This window comes from Cydia fagiglandana, chromosome 26, assembly GCF_963556715.1.
Source record: "Cydia fagiglandana chromosome 26, ilCydFagi1.1, whole genome shotgun sequence".
NCBI classification, from domain to species: domain Eukaryota; kingdom Metazoa; phylum Arthropoda; class Insecta; order Lepidoptera; family Tortricidae; genus Cydia; species Cydia fagiglandana.
The window spans coordinates 4,308,962-4,332,524 of NC_085957.1; the positions used below are offsets into that span (position 1 = coordinate 4,308,962).

Genomic DNA, 23,563 nt, shown 5'->3' on the forward strand with positions numbered 1-23,563 from the left:
AATCATAGACAGAGAGAATCATACTATCTTTGTCTTATACTAGTACTAGTATCCAAAAGAAAAGGATAAGAATAGTTTTTATAGGTTCTTACTGACTGATAAATTGGTTTGACCAACTATATCATTGGACAATTAAGCATGTGGCGCGAAAATATCTCCAAAAACACAGTTTCAAACTGTCAAATCAATATTCATTCCATAGATATATAATATCAATAGATTACGTCCAAGCGAGCTGTCATGATGAAGAAAGAGCATTTCATTCCATTCAATATTTCATTCGTTTCAATATGGTTTCAATCAAATCAATCAGTCAAAACAAAAACAAATATTCAGTGTTACTTTTTGCTATGCAAGCGATTATTTAATTAATATAAGGCTGAATATTGTAAAACTACACCATGCCACGTTTTGTAAACTATAAAAGTTAAACGTTAACACAAAATCAATGTAATCTGGTAAGTATGAGTTAGATTTTTAGTTTCGTGTTTCATGTGGATCACAACAATTTTTAAATAAATCTTAATATTTCATCGATCTGTAAGTAAATTCATAGGTTAGTAACTGTAGGTAAACTGCATTTTGCAATATATATGTCGGCGGCCGATCTTAAGATCAGGCAGATCGTAATGTTCCTGTGTAACCCCGGCTACACACGTAACGATAAATCGTAGCGATAAAACTGTGCAGTCCGAACTGCGCAGTTTTATCTGCCGTGTGTATGACAAATCGTTGTCGATTATCGTAACGATTTGTCATACACACGGCAGAAAAAACTGCGCAGTTCGGACTGCACAGTTTTATCGCAACGATTTATCGTTACGTATGTAGCCGGCATAATGTTTTGACGATAGTCACATTAGACCATTATATAGGTAAGATAGGTTCGTTAGGTTGCGTCAGATGCCCGAAGGGCAAACTGCCCAGAAATAGCTACGCGGGGCTCCGTCGACTCAGGGAACGAGTCAAAGATTTTCACGTTTCACGATATGCCTAGGAATTTCACGATATGCCTGATCTTACGATCGGCCGCCGACATTAACATGACCACCAAACATCCTACCCTCTATTTTCTATGCAAATGGGTAATATTGCTCTGAAGATTTATTTTATCGCAATTTTGTTTTTTGACAGTAACTAGGTAAGAAATTGACCCTTATACCTTAAATATATGTGAAACTAAGGCTATTGTATCATATAGAAGCAAAGTCAGCAACATATCAAGTCAATGAAAATCAGCAAAAAAAAAGGTGCATGTTACAGATTTTGCTTCCATATAACACAATTATTACTTGTTATTTTATTTATTATTATTATGTCTGTCTTTTACAAATTCTCGGGACCATGGGGTCCCGGGCATTTGGAAGGCGTGCGTGGGGCCGAAGCCAACACGTAGAGGCCCCTTGTAATAAGACAATTTACTCTAAATGTAATGTGACACCAACCGACGATTATCCCTGTTTGCACTATAGTAGTGCACCCAAGGACAAGCCCCGGTTAGTGTAGAACTATTGCAAGAAAAGGTACAAAAAGAAACCGGGCTATTGCGTTGAGTTGCTAGTGGGCTAGTAACCGGGACTATGGAGGAGACTATGGCACCTGCCCTGCTCATATGTTAAAAACATGAAAAAATGGGCCAGGTGGTGACTCGCCAACTCACAATATGGGTCCCCGAAAACGGCCGCTCGCACGGAGCGACAAGGGGACAACATCACGTGAGCGGCTCAGGGCGTGGAGAGGTGTGCACCGCTTTCTACCCAGTGGCTGTAGGCAGCCACTGTGCCAACTCGCGTCTTAGGCATATTTCACTTCCGCCCTGCGAGCATATAGCTCTGACACCCCACTCTGGACGGCCGGTTAAGGCAAGCCAGAGGTGAGAGTCCTGCGGCCCCTGCTCAGTGTTCACTCCAGCCGGCCAATGAAGGCAAGCTGGAGAGAGGGGCCTGACCGACTCTCGGGGGTATGGGACCCAAGGGACGTCACTTCCCATTCAGCTCGCCACAAGCTGCCCTGGGGGCTTATTATTATTATTATTGGGAGCCTATAATGTCCCACTGCTGGGCAAAGGCCTCCCCCCACTTTTTCCAGTCTTCCCGATCCTGTGCAGTCTCTGGCCATTCCTTTAAAAAGGAGTCTAACTCGTCTCGCCATCGCCGACGTGGTCTGCCAAATCCTCGTTTTGATCTGGGCTGCCACTCTGTGGCGATCTTGGCCCACAGCTCACTCGGCATTCGGCAGACATGACCAGCCCAGTCCCACTTTAGCTTGGCCGCTTTCCGAGCTACGTCGACTATTTGTGTTCTGGAGCGCAGCGTGGTGTTGCGGATACGATCCATTAATTTAACACCTAATATGCTGCGCTCCATAGCTCGCTGGCAAACCCCTAGTTTGGACCTCTGACACGCCGTCAAAGACCAAGTTTGTGCACCGTAGGTGAGAATTGGAAGTATGCACATGTCCATGAGTCTCCGCTTAAGTGACAAGGGGAGATCGCCCTTCATTAGATGTTTCATGGACCAATAGCTCCTCCAGGCGTTTTCAGTCCGTCTTTCGACTTCCTTCTCTTGTCGCGCCTGGAAGGAAACTAGTTGGCCCAAGTAAATGTACTCCTGGACATATGCAACCGATTCTCCGTTTATCTCAATCCTACGTGGGGTGCTATTTGTCATTAGCTTGGTCTTCGACATGTTCATCCGAAGTCCAACCTCGAGGCTTGCATTGCTGAGGTCTTGAAGCATCGATTGTAGCTCGGAAGCAGTCGAGGAGAATAGAACGATGTCGTCGGCAAATCGAAGATTAGTTAGTCTTCTATTTCCGACGACAAGGCCCCTTATATTTATTATAAAATTTAATGGTTATACCTATTTTTTAGTTGTTTTTTCTTGTACAGTAGTTGGAGATTTGATTGTAAAAATTATAATTTCTACTATGATATATCTGTTTTAATTTTACTTTTTTAGTTGATCATGAGTTCGGCCAAGAGGATTGAAAATGCCAAAAAAACTACAAAAAGTAAAAACTTGGCATATAAATGTGATTTGTGCCCAAAGGTATGTACAATTGTATAGTAAGGATATGTTATGGATCTGAGGAGATGTTAGATTCAGGTACTGAATCCTGGTATATTTTTCATACAACTTAACCGGTATTCAATTTTCAACCACGGTTCAGCGAATCACGGTTATTTATGTATATAAGTTGTACCGGTTAGGCGGTTATACTGGTAATGTTAGTACCTTTAGTGGTCCCTGGTTAGATTATGTTTCTACAGTAATTTGGGGACTTAGTAGCCCCCATACATATAGTAGCCCCCATATATACATTCATGAAACATATGCAAGAAATCCACAAAGCTTTATTGACCTTACTGTGGGGCTTAATCAATTTGTGTAATAATGTCCTATCACATTTGTTTATTTATGCTGTCCTATTTAAAACATTCACGTTTTGAACACATATTAACTCACATTTATAGACGGGTCTATTGTCGGGATTTGGCTTAGCTGCAACCATAACCAGTGAAACCTGTTTTGAACCGTCGGTAAATAAAGGTAAAAAAAATAGATTTGCGATAGATCCGTCTATAAAGGTGAGTTATTTATTGTGTGATATTTATTTATGATTATTTTTTTTTACAGAGATTCGGCAACAAGAGGGCTTTAGTTAGCCATGGCTACTCTCACACCGATGAGACTCCATTCCAGTGCACGCTGTGTGATTATGCGGGCAAGACGAAGAAGTATCTCAGCCGCCATTTCAAGGTAAAATAGTCCCTTTCGACTATCTAGTGTTTAGCGGGACAAGAAAAGAAGGAGGACAATTTAAACGTTGGGAAGACGACATAAGAAACATAAGAAAGATAGCTGGCCCTACATGGAGACGAGCTGCAAAAGATAGGATAAAATGGAAAGGTTTAGAGGAGGCCTATGTCGAAAGACAAGCTGTAAAAAGGAAGAAGCGAAAACCGGTTGCCGATTCACTTAGTTAAGGAATTAGACATAAAATATATAGTGTAGTATAAAAGAAACATAGTGCAACTTAATACTTATATTATTATTATGTTACACAGCAATAAAGGCTTATTTTATTTATTTATTTATTTTATTTATTTATCTAGTGTTTATTTATTATTTATTTATTTTATTTATTTGGAGATCCAACAGCTATGACAATACCATAGAAATTATAGTGGATACAGAAAGCCAATTATAGGAACTCACAGGTAGTAACATAATACTAAACTAACAGGTACTACTTATACTAAGGTTACGCACTATTGCAAGCACATATGTGAACAAAGCCAACACAAATTATATCTAATAAAGATAAATTGAAAGTAACAAAGATACTAATTAACAAGTAACAAAATGAGGACTATTAAAGTAAAAATATTAATAATACATTTGTAGGTATTTAAGAAGGCGACAACACTCTCACTCAATAGACTCGAAATATCTCTGCACTAAATTACGTCTCACGTTAGTACGTAGTTAGGGGTGTTATCAAAATTCAAGTACCTAATTATCGTATCTGTGGTCGTGCACGCAAAGGGACGTCAGGTTGTGTCAACCCTAAGGCCGGAGCCCCACTGCTGCGCACGCTACATCCACGGCCCACGTTTTAATACAAACCGCGGGCACATTTTATTTTTACATTTTATTTATTACAACAAATTTTGTATAGGAACGTGGGTCGTGTACATAGCGTGCGCAGCAGTGCGGCTCCGGCCTAATAATTGCTCGGAGCAATGCTGAGCCGAACGGAGCCGAGTTTGCACGAAGTCAGGAGAGTTTCCCCACTGACACCACTCTGCTGTCACAGAATAAGTAATAGTACTAGGTACAGAAGACTCACTCTCTAACAAAACGCGTCTGTTACGATCAGGACAGATATGGCCGCTAGGTGGCGACAGCGCCACGCGCGGCTTATAGCTAGCCACCAAAATTGGCGTAGAACGGATGTACTTTTAGCTACCTGTAGCAAAGCGACGAAATCGCGGAGTGAGCCACGCCTGCCGCTGCCCCGAAAATGCTATGAAATGTACTATGTTTGCATATAAGTCATATAATAGAATAGAAAAACATTTATTTATGACAAACAAACACAGACAAAAACATCTTGCCAAATATACAATGTATAACATTTAGTGAAAAATGCCATAAAAGGGTCACAACTCAGCATGTTGCTGGCAAAGCCAGCGCTGCTCTTCCGTTGTGACCCAGGCGTACGCCGTTCAACGACGAGGCAGTTATGCTTTAATTTACTAAACTAATTAAAAACTAGAACTATATCTAACACATAAAATTGAAACGAAAACTATTTATACAACTATATACGAATTCGTCGCATTTGGCGTCGAGACACTTGGTTCGTGGGGCAGAGGCGCACATATGCTCCTTAAGGCGCTTGGGAAAAGGTCGAGGGAGGCAACGGGTGACCCCCGCGCGGGCAGCTTTCTCGCGCAGCGAATTGCCATCGCAATCCAGCGCGGGAACGCTGCCTGCGTGTTGGGCACCCTCCCGAGGGCACCAAATTTTGATAGGTATTTTTAATTTTTAGTTTTAGTTATTTCAATTGTAGTTAGTTTTAGTTTTATATTCTTATTTATGTCTTTTAGTAATTTATGTAATTTAATATTTTGTCAGTGCAATAAAGATTGTTTTTTATACAACTGCAACATTGCGGCAGTTTCCGTATCTGGAACAGCCCTGCCTAATATTAATCCTTTCTTTCCTCAGGCGAGGCACATAGGAGACAGAAACGTTGAGTGTGAAGTGTGTGGAAAGTACTTCCAATTCGAGTCCAAGCTCAAACACCATATGCTGGTACACACTGGTATGTTTTTTGACAGTTTTTTGACCCTTTTGGCTAGAAAAATTGTATTTCCTATTTCTGGACGGTTTCGCCTTCGCGCTGACGCTACCTACCTAACGAACCACTGACATACGCAAGTACTTAAGTATAACGGGTTAGCACTGATTGACTGAAATTACTTTTGTTACTCGTCTTTCATACAAATTAGCTCATTTTTAGGGTTCCGTACCTCAAAAGGAAAAAAACGGAACCCTTATAGGATCACTCGTGCGTCTGTCCATAGTTCTTTACCTATGGATGATAGGAAAATCTATTAGAAATGTGCAGTCAAGCGTGAGTCGAACTTAATGTACGGAACCCTTGGAACGCGAGTCCGACTCGCACTTAGCCGGTTTGACTATGTTTATTCTATGGACTGATGGATTGTATAATACAAATAAATAAGATGAATTTATTTTGCAGGTGAGAAACCATACAAGTGTGATATATGCGAGAAAGCATTCAATTCGTCCTACTCTCTCAACACACACAAACTAATACATGCAAGTAAGTGTATATGTTTTTATCAGAGACCAGCATCTTTAGTAGCGTAGCGGTAAAGAGAATTTAGTATAGAGGCGTATTGTCTAAGTAAATTTTGTAGTCACAGACGTCACAGTGCCTACTGCCATCTTTCGACACAGAATTAAAACTTTTAGAACGCCATTCATTATTTCGCTAATGTGTTAAAATTGTTAAATATCAAATGGTGTAGCCATCTACACGAGTATAGGCCATAAGTACGGCGCCATCTTTTGGTAAGGGTAAGTTGGTGGTAAGGGTAATGGCGCCATCTTTTGGTAAGGGCGTTGCGACCTTCAATCCGGAGGTCGCGGGTTCAAACCGGAGTGAGTTTTTCGGAACCTATATACAGGTTGATTCACGAAAACTGAATGGAATGAACGAAACATTCAATATTTGAGTGACACCTGTATCGGTTATACAGTCCGAGCCACCAGTTTATTGGTTAACACATAGATATTTTCATTCACTCATTCCATTCGTGACACGAAATATTAATTTGAGTAGGCAAACTGAGTCTTAAGAGCCAACAGGAGTGGTCATAACTCCATACAAACGTACTCGATTGTTTCCTCCGTGGGTTTTGATGCTAGAGCAATGATTTTTTCAACACAGATTAATATTGTCAATATCTGTGTCGGACCGTTTTGCTTTTTTTGATATTTTTGTATTTTAAGGCGCTAGAGCCCTTCAAAAATGGCCAAAATGGCCTAATTGACTATGCCGCAATGAGAGGCGTAGTATTCAAAACTGATATCAATTAGCCAAAAAAGCAAAACGGTCCGCCACAGATAATTTCATAATCATTTAGATTTCCAAATTTGGCTACGATTGGTTAAGTTTTGGAGGAGGAAACAGTCGAGTACGAAAACTCGATTTATGAGATTTTTACGCAGGATTTTTCACCTTGCCCTTATCGCACTAGTTTTAGGAGCCGCTTCCGTTAGCGAGACGGGTATATTTACCTAAAATAATTAAAACTCAGCTCCGGTTTCGTCTTAAGTTTTTATTGAATAATGGTGTAAAATTGTCTTATGTATACTATAATATATTAACTCGGGATATATATTTTAAGTCTTCCTCCGTCAAACAGTCGTTAGGCTGCACACACTGGCCAGAGTGCTCGACGAATCTAAAACAAAATAACAATATTATTAAGTTCCATGTAAAATTTTAGACATACCCGGACCAACCATTACACACACAGTTTATATTGTACACATACCCGGTCCTACAGTAACAGCCCGGCACACTCGTAGACAGACAGTGTTTCGACTGCAGGGTGATCATCTCCGCGTGCGCCACCGTTTTGTGCTTAGTCAACGCTTTTTTAAGGAATTGCAGCAATTTCGATATGTCTAACTTGTTGTCGGATGATTCCCCTACGATCTTTTCTAAGATGAACTGAAATTAAATATTAATAGGGGATATTACTGCAATGTTCTGCCTCTACAGTGCAGCACTGCCGACTCTAGTAAATTCATAGACTAACTTATACATACTGTGCCTTAAACTGTTTTTTGACAAATTTTCACAGACAATAAAATATGACATTGATGCATCAAGGCGGTTTGTTAACAAGGGCCTACCGGTAAACGCGAAAATCGACATTTAGTTACCTGCCTCTTTATCTAAGCAGTTCTAACCTAACCCAGGTTAGGTTAGAACTGTGACCCTCGCAAAAAAGAAAAATAAATAAAGAAATAACATTAGGATAAGTAATCAATAATAGGGAAACCAAAATTAGGGTATACGAGTGTTAGGACAACTGATCATTATGACAAACAATATTAGAGAATGCAAAGATAGGAGAAAATACTTTAGGGATTCAGATATAGATCCGATTATCGTACTCCTCTGCCTACTGGAAAGGCAGCGTAAAATGTTAAAAAAAAAATCTGCGCGCGACCAATAATTTGGGAAATGCTGGCCTAAAAAATATATGAAAATCTCACCGCTGTCATCTCTTCCGTAAACTTATACGTTCCATGCGCGTGTTTATTCAATATCATCGTGACGACCCCCAAGAACTCCTTCTGGTAGCTTCTCCTAAAGCATTTACCCGCGTCAAAATCCATAGATTCATTTTGTAAATACAGTTTACAGTTTTCGTGGAACTGTCTTATTTCCTTTTGTATTTCTTCTGCGGCCATTTTGTTTGTGAATATTGTTTCGCAAGTTTTGTAGAACGTTCGTGTGCGTGTGTCTCGACGGAATTTCTGGGGTATGTAACTGTTTTTGATGCTTTGTTCGTCTAGTAATTTTAATCTGTAATTATTAATTATATTAATAGAAAAAAAATCTAATATAGGGAAAAAGTGATTTAAGTCAAATCTCACGAACTTTTAATATGATATAGATTCAAGTTTCCTGATTATTTTTAAGAAGGGCACAAATCTCTCAGAAGTGTACTTTCAGAAATAATAAAGTATATATTTTTTAGGGTTCCGTACCCAAAGGGTAAAACGGGACCCTATTACTAAGACTTCGCTGTCCGTCCGTCCGTCCGTCTGTCACCAGGCTGTATCTCACGAACCGTGATAGCTAGACAGTTGAAATTTTCACAGATGATGTATTTCTGTTGCCGCTATAACAACAAATACTAAAAACAGAATAAAATAAAGATTTAAATGGGGCTCCCATACAACAAACGTGATTTTTTACCAAAGTTAAGCAACGTCGGGAGTGGTCAGTACTTGGATGGGTGACCGTTTTTTTCTTTGCTTTTTTTTTGTTTTTTTTTGCATTATGGTACGGAACCCTTCGTGCGCGCGTCCGACTCGCACTTGCCCGGTTTTTTCTATTTCTATGAGCTGTTTCCTATGCCCAAATAGAATAACTCCGTGGCGTGCGAGTCTTGGCAGTAAACGCTACTGTCCAATAAATATAAATAAATATATCGTCAGGCGACAAGCAAAAGTCACTAATTACTAAAAAAAAATTAAACAAAATTCGACCTTATTTTAGTTCTAATATGGTTCACTATGGCTATGAACTCGTGGTGGTACTTAGTGACTTTTGCTTGTCACCCGACGATATAACAAAGGTAAAATGGCCCCGTAGACAACATGCGAATCGCTAACGCTCCTTAGCGAACGAAACGCAACTATTACTGTCACACTAATATGGAAGAGTGATAAAGAGACAAAGCGATTTGATGGCGAAGTGTTAGCAATTGTCACCTTGGCTAGGATGCCTGGCCTTTTGACTGCCGCCACGACGTTACAGTTAACAGGACACGTAAAACCCAAATAGGAGAACTCAGTAGCGTGCGAGAAAAAGTCCGTGGCGTGCGAGTTTTAGCAATACACGGTTCTGCCCAATAAATAAATAACTAACAAGGTAAATTGACCTTTTGACGGCTGCCACGACGTTGTTACACTTAAAAGGACAGGAGAAACCCAAATAGGAGAACTCTGTGGCGTGCGAGTCTTGGCAGTAAACGCTTCTGCCCAATAAATAAATACCTAGCAAGGGTGCCTTTTGGCATTAAGTCCGCCATTCGTACTTTTTTCCTGTGGTCGTCCAATAAAATTTAAATATATATATGAACTGGCGTTTTGACGGCTGCCGCGACGTTGCTGCAGTTAACCGGGCAGGAGAAACCCAAATAGGAGAACTCTGTGGCGTGCGAGAAAATGTCCGTGGCGTGCGAGTCTTAGCAGTGGACGCTTCTGCCCAATAAATAAATAACTAACAAGGTAAATTGACCTTTTGACGGCTGCCACGACGTTGTTGCAGTTGACCGGGCAGGAGAAGCCTAGGTAGAAGAATTCGGTGGCGTGCGAGTCCTGGCAGTAGACGCGGGCTTCTAAAGATAACATAAAAAGATAAAAGACATTTACCCCCTCGTTCATAAACGTTTACTAAAGTTGACAAGCCGATAATAATAGTTTGTTCCTTTCCGACGTATTGGTATGATGGAAAGGGACATACGATTATTATCGGCTTGTCAACTTTTCGAAAGACACGTTCGTACGTTTCCGTGAAAATACATTGGAATAAATAATTATGCACTACATTTTTAACTCAGCATAATGCTAAAGTGTCATTCTATGGAACTTGTTAACAATGTAAACAAATGTCACCAGTAAATTCATTCAATAAGTTCGTTTTTTTTAGCATTAGAAAAAAGGTAAACAATCTTGACGTGTCTTTTAATTGAAAAACACATTTTAAAAATAAGTTACGGCAAATATGTAACAATTATGAATCTAATACAATCATTTATATTCTTCTGCTTTCATAAGTAATAGTTTTTGATTTTTTTAAAGTGTTTTTCAATTAATAGACATGTCAAGATCGCTTACCTCCTTGCAAGTTCTTTCTAATGCTAAAAAAAACGAACTATATGGCGGTTTGTTTACATAGTTAGCGTGTTCCATAGTATGACACTTTAGCTTTGAAGCCAGCGTTGGTTTTCGGTGGGGTCTCTGTTCAATCAATATAAACTGAGATCGTGAAGAATACGTATCTGACGTCAATATCTTTATCAAATATTAAATTTTGTTAATCACGAACTTGAAATATATGAAATGAAATGAAAAATCGTTCCGTTTTTCGGGCAAGCAGGCCTATAGATAAATATCTCAAAACTAACATAAAATATAACTTGAAACTATAAAACACACATTATGGCTGCGATGCATTATGCAACCCCGGTGTCATAAAGACGATAACCTCCATGGAGGTGTATATAATATAATATCATGGCACTGAACACGCAGTATAAAGGCGGACTTATCCTTTTATGCGATATTATCTAATGTGAGGCATCAGGGCACCCAAAATTAAAAATAGTGTAAGTAAGAAATATTTCGGACAGCTACCAACCCCGAAATCGCGAAAAAAAATTACCCTCCCATTAGAAAATGGATTAGCCAAAATGTATGACACAGCCAAGATTTTTTTTTCGCGATTTCGGGGTTGGTCCCATAGTAAAACTTGCTCAGTATGATCCCAAAACGTCCATGGCAACGGGAATGCACTTATTTTATGGCCACCCTGTATAATACTTAAGAGCAAATGTCAATAACTTACCTATAGTTCGTTTTTTTAGCATTAGAAATTAGGTAAACAATCTTGATGTGTCTTTTAATTGAAAGACACATTTTAAAAAATAAGGTACGGAAAATATGTAACAATTATGAATCGAATACGATCATTTATATTCTTCTGCTTCCATAAGTAATAGTTGTTGAATTTTAAAAAGCGTTTTTCAATTAAAAGACATGTCAAGATCGCTTACCTTCTTGCAAGTTCTTTCTAATGCTAAAAACAACGAACTATATATTGCGGTATCGAATAAATTCAAAGAATGAATAACCATACACAAATAAAGAGATTAATATACACTTATTTATAATTATATACACACAATGTTGTTGTAAACAACAACACAACAACTAACATTACAACAATAACAACAACTACTACAACAACAACTCACATCACAACAACTATTCATTTCTAGTAAATAAGTGGTTAAAAAACTAGTTTTGAGCATAAATAGATTAAGAAAACAACCGTGATTCGATAGACGCGAAACGATTGTATTTTACCTGCAAAATTGTTTAGAATTACCGCCATTATCAATATCAGCATCGCGACTGGCCACTCATTTAGCCATTTAGTGATACGTAATTTTATAGGTACAGTATATACAAGGACGTACATACTTACACTACATTAATGGCGGATTGAGGTTTTGAAGGTTTCGTTTTAACTGAACTGGCAGGCTGTGTGTTTATCTCCACAACGGATAGCCTTGGCCACCTTCATCATCATCTCATCATCTCAGCCATAAGACGTCCACTGCTGAACATAGGCCTCCCCCTTTTGGGGGGTGAATGCCATAATCGCCACGCTTTGGCAGGCGGGTTGGCGATCGCAGTCGAGTACACCGAATTTGAGGGACGCTGCTGCCCGTCCACCGGTGGTCTTGGACGTGGTGGTTTAAGGACATACCCGGGTCTTGGACGTAGTTTAAGGACATACCCGGGTCCACCTTGGCCACCTTAGGCCCCAGACCCCTTACGTGGGCCATACTGAAAGCTTCTGGATTCTAAGGTTTTTATTTTTACAGTTTTTACCAATTTTTTGGCTAGTGTATAACATTCCCGCACAAAAAACCCCGATGTATGCTTATTATAATGGGATTAGTCCGGTTTCCTCACGATGTTTTCCTTCACCGAAAAGCAACTGGTAAATATCGAATGATATTTCGTACATAAGATCCGAAAAACTCATTGGTAAGCGACCGGATTTAAACCCGCGACCTCCGGATTGAAAGTCGCACGCTCTTACCGCTAAGCCACCAGCGCTTATAATAATAAATAAGTAATTGTAAAAAAAATATTCTGTGATATTTTTGAAGTGTTTTACAGGGAATTCCGCGTGGCATCATTATAGTGGTGTAATGAGTTACAGTAAAACAATTATTACTTTTTTAATGAGGTCGTAAAGTTACTATTTTAAGTTTTGTTACTATACTTCAGCTTCAGATTGATAATTGAAATTGTAGATATTGTTTATTGTGACAAAGTGTATAGTAAAAAACACTCATTTTTAGTTTTTAGGGTTCCGTACCCAAAGGGTAAAACGGGACCCTGCTACTAAGACTCCGCTGTCAGTCCGTCCGTCTGTCCGTCCGTCTGTCACCAGGCTGTATCTCACGAACCTTGATAGCTAGACAGTTGAAATTTTCACAGATGATGTATTTCTGTTGCCGCTATAAAAACAAATACTAAAAAATACGGAACCCTCGGTGGGCGAGTCCGACTCGCACTTGTCCGGTTTTTTATAGACTGTATCTTTAGGTAAAAACAGTAAACAAAGGCATTTGAGGGTAGATGAAAACATTACATGATCAAATAATGTAGGTTAATGTCACAGCAGTTAGTTTAAGACACAATTTCTATTTTCAAACCCGTATAAAACTAGAAAGAGTAGATAATTTGACTGTGACCTCACATGCTAGTGTTGTTAAATCGTTTTGACAGTTCGAAAAAAGAAACTGATTTGACTAGTAGTCAAATAACCCTGTTGGAGCATTCCAAAGAGCATATAATCACTACGTTTTAAGAGTCGGCACTCTCGAACAATCCTCGAACCGAATTATGAACGTACATATCCCAACACACCAAATACAGGCTTAAAGATCTCGCATCCAGGCCAAAATTGTTAAAAAAAGAAAAACCACACAATACTACCAACACAAAAAAAACAACGCTAGGGCTCGACACTTCCAGTACCTACTGTTTATCGATATCGATAAATGTGCGATACGTGCTGCTGTATTTACCTACTGTACTACCTATTAATAAAATAAAAGAACATTATATATATATAAACAATTTTATTTTACATGATAAAAATAACATAGTTTATTATTCAAGTAGGCATATTACAATATGCTGAATTCGCGCGCATTCTTTTTTAATCTGGTCCCTTTTTATTGAAGGCACTGGATAGAGAATGATTTCCACAAATGAACTTGTTTCCATTCAGCTTTTGAATAGGTAAATAAATACGCCAAATCCTCATTTCCTTTTCCTCAGCTTTGCCCATAATCGACATCTGAAATAAAGAGATTATCGATAAAATTGGTCGTACACTATTCGTGTCATAGGTTACTTAGTTTTTTACTTAAAAATACTTTATTCACAAAATATTTTCGTTTTAATCATGGATTGTACACGACTAAAACTAATTAAATTAGTAACTGTTAACGACTCAAAGTAAAAAATGAAAATATTGCATACAAACATCAGTTTACCGACCTGTTCGGATCAAGTTGGAAATATGGCCAAAAATGCGTCAGTAGTTAGTCTTCTTACACACCCACTACAAACTTCACATTTCCTTAAAGATTTGGCCCCCATTTAAATAACAGCTAAAGTTATTTTACCAATTACAATAAAAAATAACCACGTATTTCCACGTTCACGACAATTCAAATGACGTTTGACGTTTTACTACCAATCATACCAACCTAAAGAAAAGTAAGTATAATACGTCTATGTTAAAAACAAGTATGGTATGTGCCACCAAAATGCAACAGCAGTCATTTTAATTCGATAAGATTATTTCTATGCCTCAATGTTGGTAACAAGGGCTTTCATAATTTATCAAAGTATGGGGTGTCGATGGGCTGGAGCATTCCATGAAATTGTCTACCGTTCGTCCCGTACAAACGCGCATTTTCTGAAGATTTGCATGTATAAGAGTTTCCTTTTGTATGGCAAATGGTCAAAAATATGCACAGAAAAAAAATACCCTGCTTTAAATGTCGAGAAAAAAGTCGCAACTTACGAAATAAAATGCGTTTGTACGGGACAGCCCGTGGAATGCTCCTGTTGTGACTTGGTTGTGACGCACACTCATTGACATTAAATTTTTTTTTTGAAGTGAAAACTTCTTTATCGGCGCTGTGCACTTTTTGAGGTGGGGAAAAATGTTAAACTCGAGACAGCGTAAGGCGTAACCCTCTTTTTCTACCGCGCGGCGAAAATGTATGCCTGAGCCTGCTGGTTCGTTTAGGCGGCGCAGGGCGCTTGCGTGACATCATGTGTGACGGAAAATGTCATTGTTTTTTTATTTAAATGCCATCTAGTGAGTTTCCCTCAAACTGGTATTAATATAACTGTAGTACTCACAGTGATGTGCTTAGGGGTTCGAAGTAATGCGACGAAATAACGCTAGATGGCGTTAACCTCAATTATACATATTTTGAGTTACAATCTTGTCGAGTTTTCACTTCTGCCGGCACTCCCGGAGTGCAACCCCTCCCACTAACTTGAACTGTCTACAGCGAGCTCAAAATAAACTGATCAAAGTCTTATTTAACTATAACTTCCGTACGCCAACAGTTAAAATTTACAAAGACACCAAAATAATGACCATTAACCATGCCTACGTATATTACACTTGCATTCTTATAAGAAAAATATTATCAAATGACTTGCATATACAAATCTCTTTTACGAAAAAGCAACAAATTCAAAGAATTAAACTACGGAACGCTAATAACCTTATTTTACGCCCCCCGCGTACCAATTATGGCAAAAAATGCATATTATACGAGGGAGCCAACTTATACAATAAACTCCCAAATGACATCAAAGATGCCAAATCGTTGCGCACATTTAAAAGATTATTAAAACAATATCTCTCAAGCCGTCCATGAATACACTTTCACTTTATATATATATACTTATATATATAATATACCTCTACACTTACATTAGATTACCTACGTAGAAATAAAGTAAATAAACAAACAAAATAAAAAATACGCATAAAAATAAAAACACTACATAATAAAATTACGGGTAATAAATATTTGTCTCAAACCATCATATAACTGTTCACAATAATCCTAAATAAATAAATAATAATTAACCATTCATTAACTGTTCAGTAAAATACACATACAATATAAAACTACTCAACTTACTAGTTAATTTAACTCGGCAAATGCAATGTACGTACGCACTTATTATTAAGACACTTCCAAACTCCTTATATCCGTGTAAAACTTATCTACTACGCTCGCATGACGCATCACACAGTGCTGAGCGCTGCGCGCGCTCCAAGTAGACAGCGATCGTGTTCACCTTTAAACTTGTTTTGTATGCTTTTATAATCCTACCGGCAAATTGTAACTTTTATGGTTTTGTGATTGTATTAATGTTTACGCTCGCTAGCTTAGATTAAGCATAGATTAAGTATCATAGCTAAAAAATTATGCATGTTGTTTTCTCTTCTCAAATAAGTGAATTATTGTTATTCTTTTGGGAAATAAAGATCTTTAAACCGAACCCGTTGTTTTTACAAGCTTTTATTTAGTTTCACCTGACCGTTGTCCGTCTGTCTGTTTGTCTGTCTGTGTGTAATCAAATCTTGCAAGTTAAATTTGATCCACTTCCCGGTTCCCGGTTAAATCGGATGACAATGCAATATTATGGTACCATCGAGCTGATCTGATGATGGAGACAGGAGGTGGCCATAGGAACTCTGTGATGTAACCTAATTGTGTTAGGGGTTTTAGAATTGTCACGATGAGTATTAGTTATCTGTCGTAAGAAAAGTACAGTCAGCGATAAAAGCTTGTACCAAAAATGAAATATTTGCCAAAAACTTTTTTTTTTACAGACTCGAAACCGTACAAATGCACGTTCTGCCCGTACGCCTGTCGTGACTCCTCGACGCTGCGCAAGCACAAGGAGCGACATACGGGGAAAACCAAGTACTACACATGCAGCGTGTGTAATGTGAGGTGAGAACGTCAAATCGCTGGCCCAATATTACAATAGTTATTTTCACACCATCTATTCGGAAAAGAGCTTTTTCTTCCCTGCTAGGAGGGATCAAAGTGGCATTTTTCTTTCCTGCTAGGAAGGATCAAAGTAGCACTTTTCTGTTCTAGCACACTATTTTTAATTTATTTGCACATTATTTTTTTAGCTTAAATAATCTGTTTAAGCATCAGATTGTGTCAACACTACGATTTTTAGGGTTCCGTACCCAAAGGGTAAAACGGGACCCTATTACTAAGACTTCGCTGTCCGTCCGTCCGTCCGTCCGTCCGTCCGTCCGTCCGTCCGTCTGTCACCAGGCTGTATCTCAAGAACCGTGATAGCTAGACAGTTGAAATTTTCACAGATGATGTATTTCTGTTGCCGCTATAACAACAAATACTAAAAACAGAATAAAATAAAGATTTAAATGGGGCTCCCATACAACAAACGTGATTTTTGACCAAAGTTAAGCAACGTCGGGAGTGGTCAGTACTTGGATGGGTGACCGTTTCATTTTTGCTTTTTTTTGTTTTTTTTTTTGCATTATGGTACGGAACCCTTCGTGCGCGAGTCCGACTCGCACTTGGCCAGTTTTTTTATTTATTTACTCAAAAAATACACAGCAATATATTACACATTTTTTTCGCCAAACTGCATCACAGTTTGTTGGCGAACGGTAGCACTCAACAATGTTCCTTAATCTACTGTGTAATGTATAAGTAGGTACTATCGGCAATACAATTACCTGACCAATCGTTAAGGCTTGGCCAAACACAGAGCGCGACGCAGCGCCGCGTCCGCGCCGCGTGATGCCGACGCTATGCCTGGTCAAACAGGGCGCGCGCCGATCGCGCCGGCCTCACGCTCTCAACACGCCCTCATCGCGCGCGTGAACGCGGCGCGGCCGCGCGGGAACGCGGCGCACCGCTCGCTGCCTAACGTCCGATCTGACTGATGTGACCTTGCGCGACGCGGCGGGCCGCCGCGTCCGCGCGGCGCAGCGCTGCGCACGCGCCGCGTGGACGCAAGGGACGGCGATGCGCACGCGCCGCGTGGACGCAAGGGGCGGCGCTGCGCACGCGCCGCGTGGACGCAAGGGACGGCGCGGCGCGGGGCGCGACAAAAGCGGGGCGTGATACCGGCGGGACGCAGTGTGTTTGACGTCGGTAACCTGTTAGCATGTGCCGCGGTCGCGCGGCGTGGACGCGGCGCGGACGCGGCGCTGCGTCGCGCTCTGTGTGTGGCCAAGCCTTTAGGGTTTATCTCAATGCAATGCATGTGTCACACGGTATCAAAATTATTTCGTCTTGGGCGTCAACACTTAAGTTTCACGTTTCAGTATAATACTGTACAATAAAACGCTTAATTTCAGCTTTTCAACGAGGGTCACATTAAAAGTCCACATAGCAGAGAAGCATTTCAACATTGACATGAAGAGGATGGAATGTGACGCGTGCGGCCAACGATTTAGACGGAGACAGACGCTGGTTAACCATATTGTAAGTATGTACCTCAGGGAGGGTACAAACCACAGACAAAACATCCTCCAGACTGAGCATAGTCGCGCTACCCCCTCTGCCACGCTTCTTCTTCGTCGTTATCCTCACAGCTGAGGGTCGTGACCACCATAAGTAGCTCTGTCTATAAGAAGCCGTGTCTTTGAACGGACCAATCACGGCACGGGACTTCGCTCACCTCGTCCCGCGCACCCCCGCATTTTTGGCATCATCGGTTGCATGAAATAAGAATAGTTTAGAATAGAATAGTTTTTTATTCGTAAACACACAGACAATAGACATACATTGAAAAAAAACATGGTGAAAAATAAAGTGTTACGAAATGGTCCCATCTCAGCATGTTGCTGGCGGCTTCCAGCGCTGATCTTCCGATCAGCATCGAAATAATTGCTCTAAACTCGGTCTAGAGGATTCCTAGTCTATGGTACAAATTATTCCTATAGGTTTCGTGGTAATTTGACTCTGAACTGAACGAACTAAAGGTTCCGTCACACAGGCGCGTTTTCTGGGTGGGGCGTGAGCGCGGCGTGAGCGTTTTATATGCAAAAGCGGCGCGCCCCGCTCACGCGCCGCCCGCAAAACGCGCCTATGTGACGGAGCCTTTATTTTTAAGAGTACAAGTATGCCGTAGGTATTGTCCAAATGCTACCAAGTATAGCATGCTATGTGTTGTCAATTTTAATTTTCTCCTTATTAGTTTTAAGTTAGTGATAAGTTAGCTCCCCACCGAAAATCAGCGCTGCGGCTTACCGTCATAACATTACGCTGAGTGGGGGTCCTATTTAACGTCTGTCTCGATATACAATTTGTAACTTAACTGGTTGGTTGACTTAAATAAATGTATTTTCTTTCTTTCTTTCTTCTTTCTATAGTCCAAAACTATATAATTTCGTTCGGGCGTGACTATTATTTGAACATCGCAGATCTAAATCAAAATATTGTAAGTAATTTTTTTTTATTGTGCACGATAAAATTAAAAAATACACAGAAAGTGAAATTAAAGCTTAAGACTTCGAAGCGACCTCTTTCAGACAACCTTTGGGTAGCAGGAAAGTTAAGTATGTACTTACAAATTTGAACGGGTACTGCCTAAATACATACAAATTAACTAACCAAAGACAAAAACAATTCTTAAATGGAAGAAAAATAAAATAAATAATTTTATTACTCCACGAACTGTCAAGTCGTATGGGTTACCATGGCAACACACTAATAATATTGGACTAAAGGGGCCCACTGATTAACAGTCCGCCGGACGGTATCGGCCTGTCAGTTGTTCGGAACGGTCAAAATTTTGTTCTAACTGACAGGCCCATACCGTCCGGCGGACTGTTAATCAGTGGGCCCCTTAATAAGCCCCTGGACTATTATACCGGGTGTGGCCTGTAATATGAACAAAAAAATTAACTGTAGGCTGTACTCCTCATACTGACCAACATTTGTTCAGCGACTTTTAAAAATAATTTGTGGTTTGATTTTTAATACACTTTAAAGTTTATTCTCAGATGCAATGTATTGCGAATTTTGTTATGTTTAAGGCGTGACAAGCAACGTCAATCACAATGATATGGCGTGGCGATGGCGTCCATTGAAGATAATATTTATTTTGTATGAAAAATAGGGAGTCTCTTCTTCCTGGCTTTATCCCGGCATTTTGCCACGGCTCATGGGAGCCTGGGGTCCGCTTGACAACTAATCCCATGATTTGACGTAGGCACTAGTTTTTACGAAAGCGACTGCCATCTGACCTTCCAACCCAGAGGGGAAACTAGGCCTTATTGGGATTAGTCCGGTTTCCTCACGATGGTTTCCTTCACCGAAAAGCGACTGGCAAATATCAAATGATATTTCGTACAGAAGTTCCGAAAAACTCATTGGTACGAGCCGGGGTTTGAACCCGCGACCTCCGGATTGAAAGTCGCACGCTCATACCGCTAGGCCACCAGCGCTTTTTTTTTAAAAATAGGGAGTCTAAATACATACTTCATCATTTTTTAAAGTTGTTGAACAAAAGTGTCACCTTTTGAGGAGTACAATCTATGTTTAAATTATTTGCTCGTGTTACAGGCCACACTCGGTATGATATGATATAAAATCTTACATGTATTCCCCATATTAATCGACCACTATTTTGCAGCACACCGTCCACGACAAGTCCAGATCGGCGAAATGTGACATATGCGGCAAAACGCTCAGCAATAGAAGCAACTTGCGCTCGCATATGCGCACCCACGTCGAGCATAGACCCTACAAGTGTACGTTCAGGGGATGCAGGATGAGGTTTAAAGACGCTGTGAGTATGCAAATTAATCTAATACGGTTATATGCGGTAAAACGCTCGCATATGCGCACCCACTTCGACCAGAGACCCTGCAAGTGCATGATCAGGGGGTGTAGGAGGAGGTTTAAAGACGCTGTGAGTATGCAAACTAATCTGACATGGCCAAATGTGACACATGCGGTAAAACGCTCGCATATGCGGACCCACTTCGACCTGAGACGGCTGAGACCATACAAGTGCATGATCAGGGGGTGTGGGAGGAGGTTTAAAGACGCTGTGAGTATGCAAACTAATCTAATACGGTCAAATATGACATATGCGGTAAAACGCTCGCATATGAGGACCCACTTCGACCAGAGACTCTACAAGTGCACGTACAGGGGGTGCGGGAGGAGGTTTAAAGACGCTGTGAGTATGCAAACTAATCTGACACGGTCAAATGTGACACATGCGGTAAAACGCTCGCATATGCGGACCCACTTCGACCAGAGACCCTACAAGTGCATGATGAGGGGGTGCGGGAGGAGGTTTAAAGACGCTGTGAGTATGCAAACTAATCTGACACGGCCAAATGTGACATATGCGGTGAAACACTCGCATATGCGCACCCTCGTCGAGCATAGACCCTACAAGCGCACGTTCAGGGGATGCGGGATGAGGTTTAAAGACGCTGTGAGTATGCAAACTCTAATCTAATACGGTCTAACGTGACATATGCGGTGAAACGCTCGCATATGCGGACCCACTTCGACGAGAGACCCTGCAAGTGCATGATCAGGGGGTGTGGGATGAGGTTTAAAGACGCTGTGAGTATGCAAACTAATCTAATACGGCCTCCGTATTAGATTAGTTTGCATACTCACAGCGACATATGCGGTAAAACGCTCGCATATGAGGACCCACTTCGACCAGAGACTCTACAAGTGCACGTACAGGGGGTGCGGGAGGAGGTTTAAAGACGTTGTGAGTATGCAAACTAATCTGACACGGTCAAATGTGACACATGCGGTAAAACGCTCGCATATGCGGACCCACTTCGACCAGAGACCCTACAAGTGCATGATGGGGGGGTGCGGGAGGAGGTTTAAAGACGCTGTGAGTATGCAAACTAATCTGACACGGCCAAATGTGACATATGCGGTGAAACACTCGCATATGCGCACCCTCGTCGACCAGAGACCCTACAAGTGCATGATGGGGGGGTGCGGGAGGAGGTTTAAAGACGCTGTGAGTATGCAAACTAATCTGACACGGCCAAATGTGAATATGCGGTGAAACGCTCGCATATGCGCACCCTCGTCGAACATAGACCCTACAAGTGCACGTTCAGGGGATGCGGGATGAGGTTTAAAGACGCTGTGAGTATGCAAACTCTAATCTAATACGGCCTAACGTGACATATGCGGACCCACTTCGACAGAGACCCTACAAGTGCACTTTCAGGGGATGTCGTAGAAGGTTTAAAGACGCTGTAACTATGTAAACTAATCTAATACGGCCACATGCGACATATGCGGTAAAACGCTCGCATATGCGAACCCACGTCCAAGATCAAGGATCAGAAAGGATAAGGAGGAAGGAGGAGGAAGGAAGGAGTCAAGATTGCCTTAAACTAGTTGATAAGATTGTTAAGAGCCAACAGGAGTGGTCACTTCTCCATACAAACGTACTCGACTGTGTCCTCCGTGGGTTTTGATGCTAGAGCCAGGGCTCGGAAACCGTTTTATTTTTCAAACCGGTTTCGTTCATTCACCCAGGAACGAAAAGGATTTCATTTCCGTTTTCGCTTACCGGTTAAAAAACTGTTCTATTAAGATACTGATTTATGCCTAATTCGTTAGTGTTCCGTTTTTGTGGAACGAAATGATACGGTTAAATTGAAAATATCGAAGCAAGATAGAATGAGTACGTATTGCTATCCCTTTCACGTATGACAACGAGTTTAACCGAGAGTCCCCGAAAGCCGAGAGTAACCGGTATTATATCGTTCCCTACGAACCATAAAGTTCCGTTCCCTCTTCTTACCGGTTAGGAGAATGAACATAATTTTTTAGTTCGCGTTCCATCAAATAACCGGTTTTATAATGAACGAAATAATATAACGGTCTCGGAACGATATTAACAGGTATTTCAATACCGGTTCCGAGCCCTGGCTAGAGCAATGATTTTTTTAACACAGATTAATATTGTCAATCCGGACCGTTTTGCTTTTTTTGATATTTTTGTTTTTTAAGGCGATAGAGCCCTTCAAAAATGCCCAAAATGGCCTCATTGACTATGCCGCAACGAGAGGCGTAGTATTAAAAACTGATATCAATTAGCCAAAAAAGCAAAACGGTCCGAGACAGAAAATTTCATAATCATTTAGATTTCCAAATTTGGTTACGATTGGTTAAGTTTTGGAGGAGGAAACAGTCGAGTACGAAACCTCGATTTTTGAGATTTTTACGCGGGATTTTTCGCCTTGTCTTAGCGCACTAGTTTTAGGAGCCGCTTCCGTTAGCGAGACGGGTAGGTATATATATATATATACCTAAAATATTTAAAACTCAGCTCCTGTTTCGTCTTAAATAAAGGCTTATTGTATTGTATTATATTACCATTCGTATTTGTATAAAGTTATGTACTCACTGAGTATAATTGCATGAATTCTATAGTAATTTAAATTGTATTTTTCTTAATTACTCGTAATGCATGTTAATTATAAGATGTAATAATGTTTTGAAAAAATGTGTCCCGCCGAGTTTGTTTCCGGTCCCATATTGGGATACTCTCCTCCAATTGAGGGGGGATTTAAATCTTCTCGGGGCAGAGGTGTACGGTTGGAGCCGGTAAAGGTTTATTTGACGTTCATAAGCGCATTGTAATATACCTACTTGAATAAACTATTTTTTATCTTTATCTTATCTTTTATTTCCACAGAGCGGTCGCGTTAAACACGAAATAAAGCACTATCCTGAACGCCAGTTCCCTTGCAAGATATGCGACAAGCTGTTCACCAGGGAATACCGCATGCATAAACATCTGAACACGCACATGGCTAAGGTCAAGAAAGTGGAATGCGATTATTGCGGGGTCCGGTGAGTAAT

General features: G+C 40.5%; 2 protein-coding genes across 2 annotated transcripts in view; one reads left to right on the forward strand and one right to left on the reverse strand.

The window, feature by feature from the left end:
• Nucleotides 1-302: 302 nt before the first annotated feature.
• Nucleotides 303-23,563, forward strand: part of LOC134677387 (uncharacterized) — a 34,717-nt gene continuing 11,456 nt past the window's right edge. The window contains exons 1-9 of the mRNA XM_063535833.1: nt 303-458; nt 2,961-3,050; nt 3,639-3,761; nt 5,739-5,835; nt 6,277-6,360; nt 16,531-16,654; nt 18,049-18,175; nt 20,331-20,486; nt 23,397-23,554. Of these exons, the coding sequence (XP_063391903.1) occupies nt 2,967-3,050; nt 3,639-3,761; nt 5,739-5,835; nt 6,277-6,360; nt 16,531-16,654; nt 18,049-18,175; nt 20,331-20,486; nt 23,397-23,554 (953 nt within the window). The 5' untranslated portion in view covers nt 303-458; nt 2,961-2,966. The remainder of the gene's footprint in view (nt 459-2,960; nt 3,051-3,638; nt 3,762-5,738; nt 5,836-6,276; nt 6,361-16,530; nt 16,655-18,048; nt 18,176-20,330; nt 20,487-23,396; nt 23,555-23,563) is intronic.
• Nucleotides 7,395-12,039, reverse strand: LOC134677680 (uncharacterized). Its single transcript, XM_063536141.1, has 5 exons — nt 11,937-12,039; nt 10,087-10,186; nt 8,331-8,643; nt 7,601-7,779; nt 7,395-7,507 (listed from the first exon to the last, which is right to left on the reverse strand). The coding sequence occupies exons 1-5, from the start codon at nt 11,977-11,979 to the stop codon at nt 7,417-7,419; spliced, it is 726 nt and encodes a 241-aa protein (XP_063392211.1). The 5' UTR covers nt 11,980-12,039; the 3' UTR covers nt 7,395-7,416.

Bases quoted from the DNA above. Each gene is read 5' to 3' on its own strand.
- LOC134677680 (XM_063536141.1), bottom strand. From the start codon at position 11,979: ATGCTGATATTGATAATGGCGGTAATTCTAAACAATTTTGCAG. The intron at 8,644-10,086 runs GTCAATTTACCT...TAATAATTACAG, and splicing joins GTCGTGGCAGCCGTCAAAAG to ATTAAAATTACTAGACGAAC. The intron at 7,508-7,600 runs GTATGTGTACAA...ATTTTGTTTTAG, and splicing joins GGCTGTTACTGTAGGACCGG to ATTCGTCGAGCACTCTGGCC.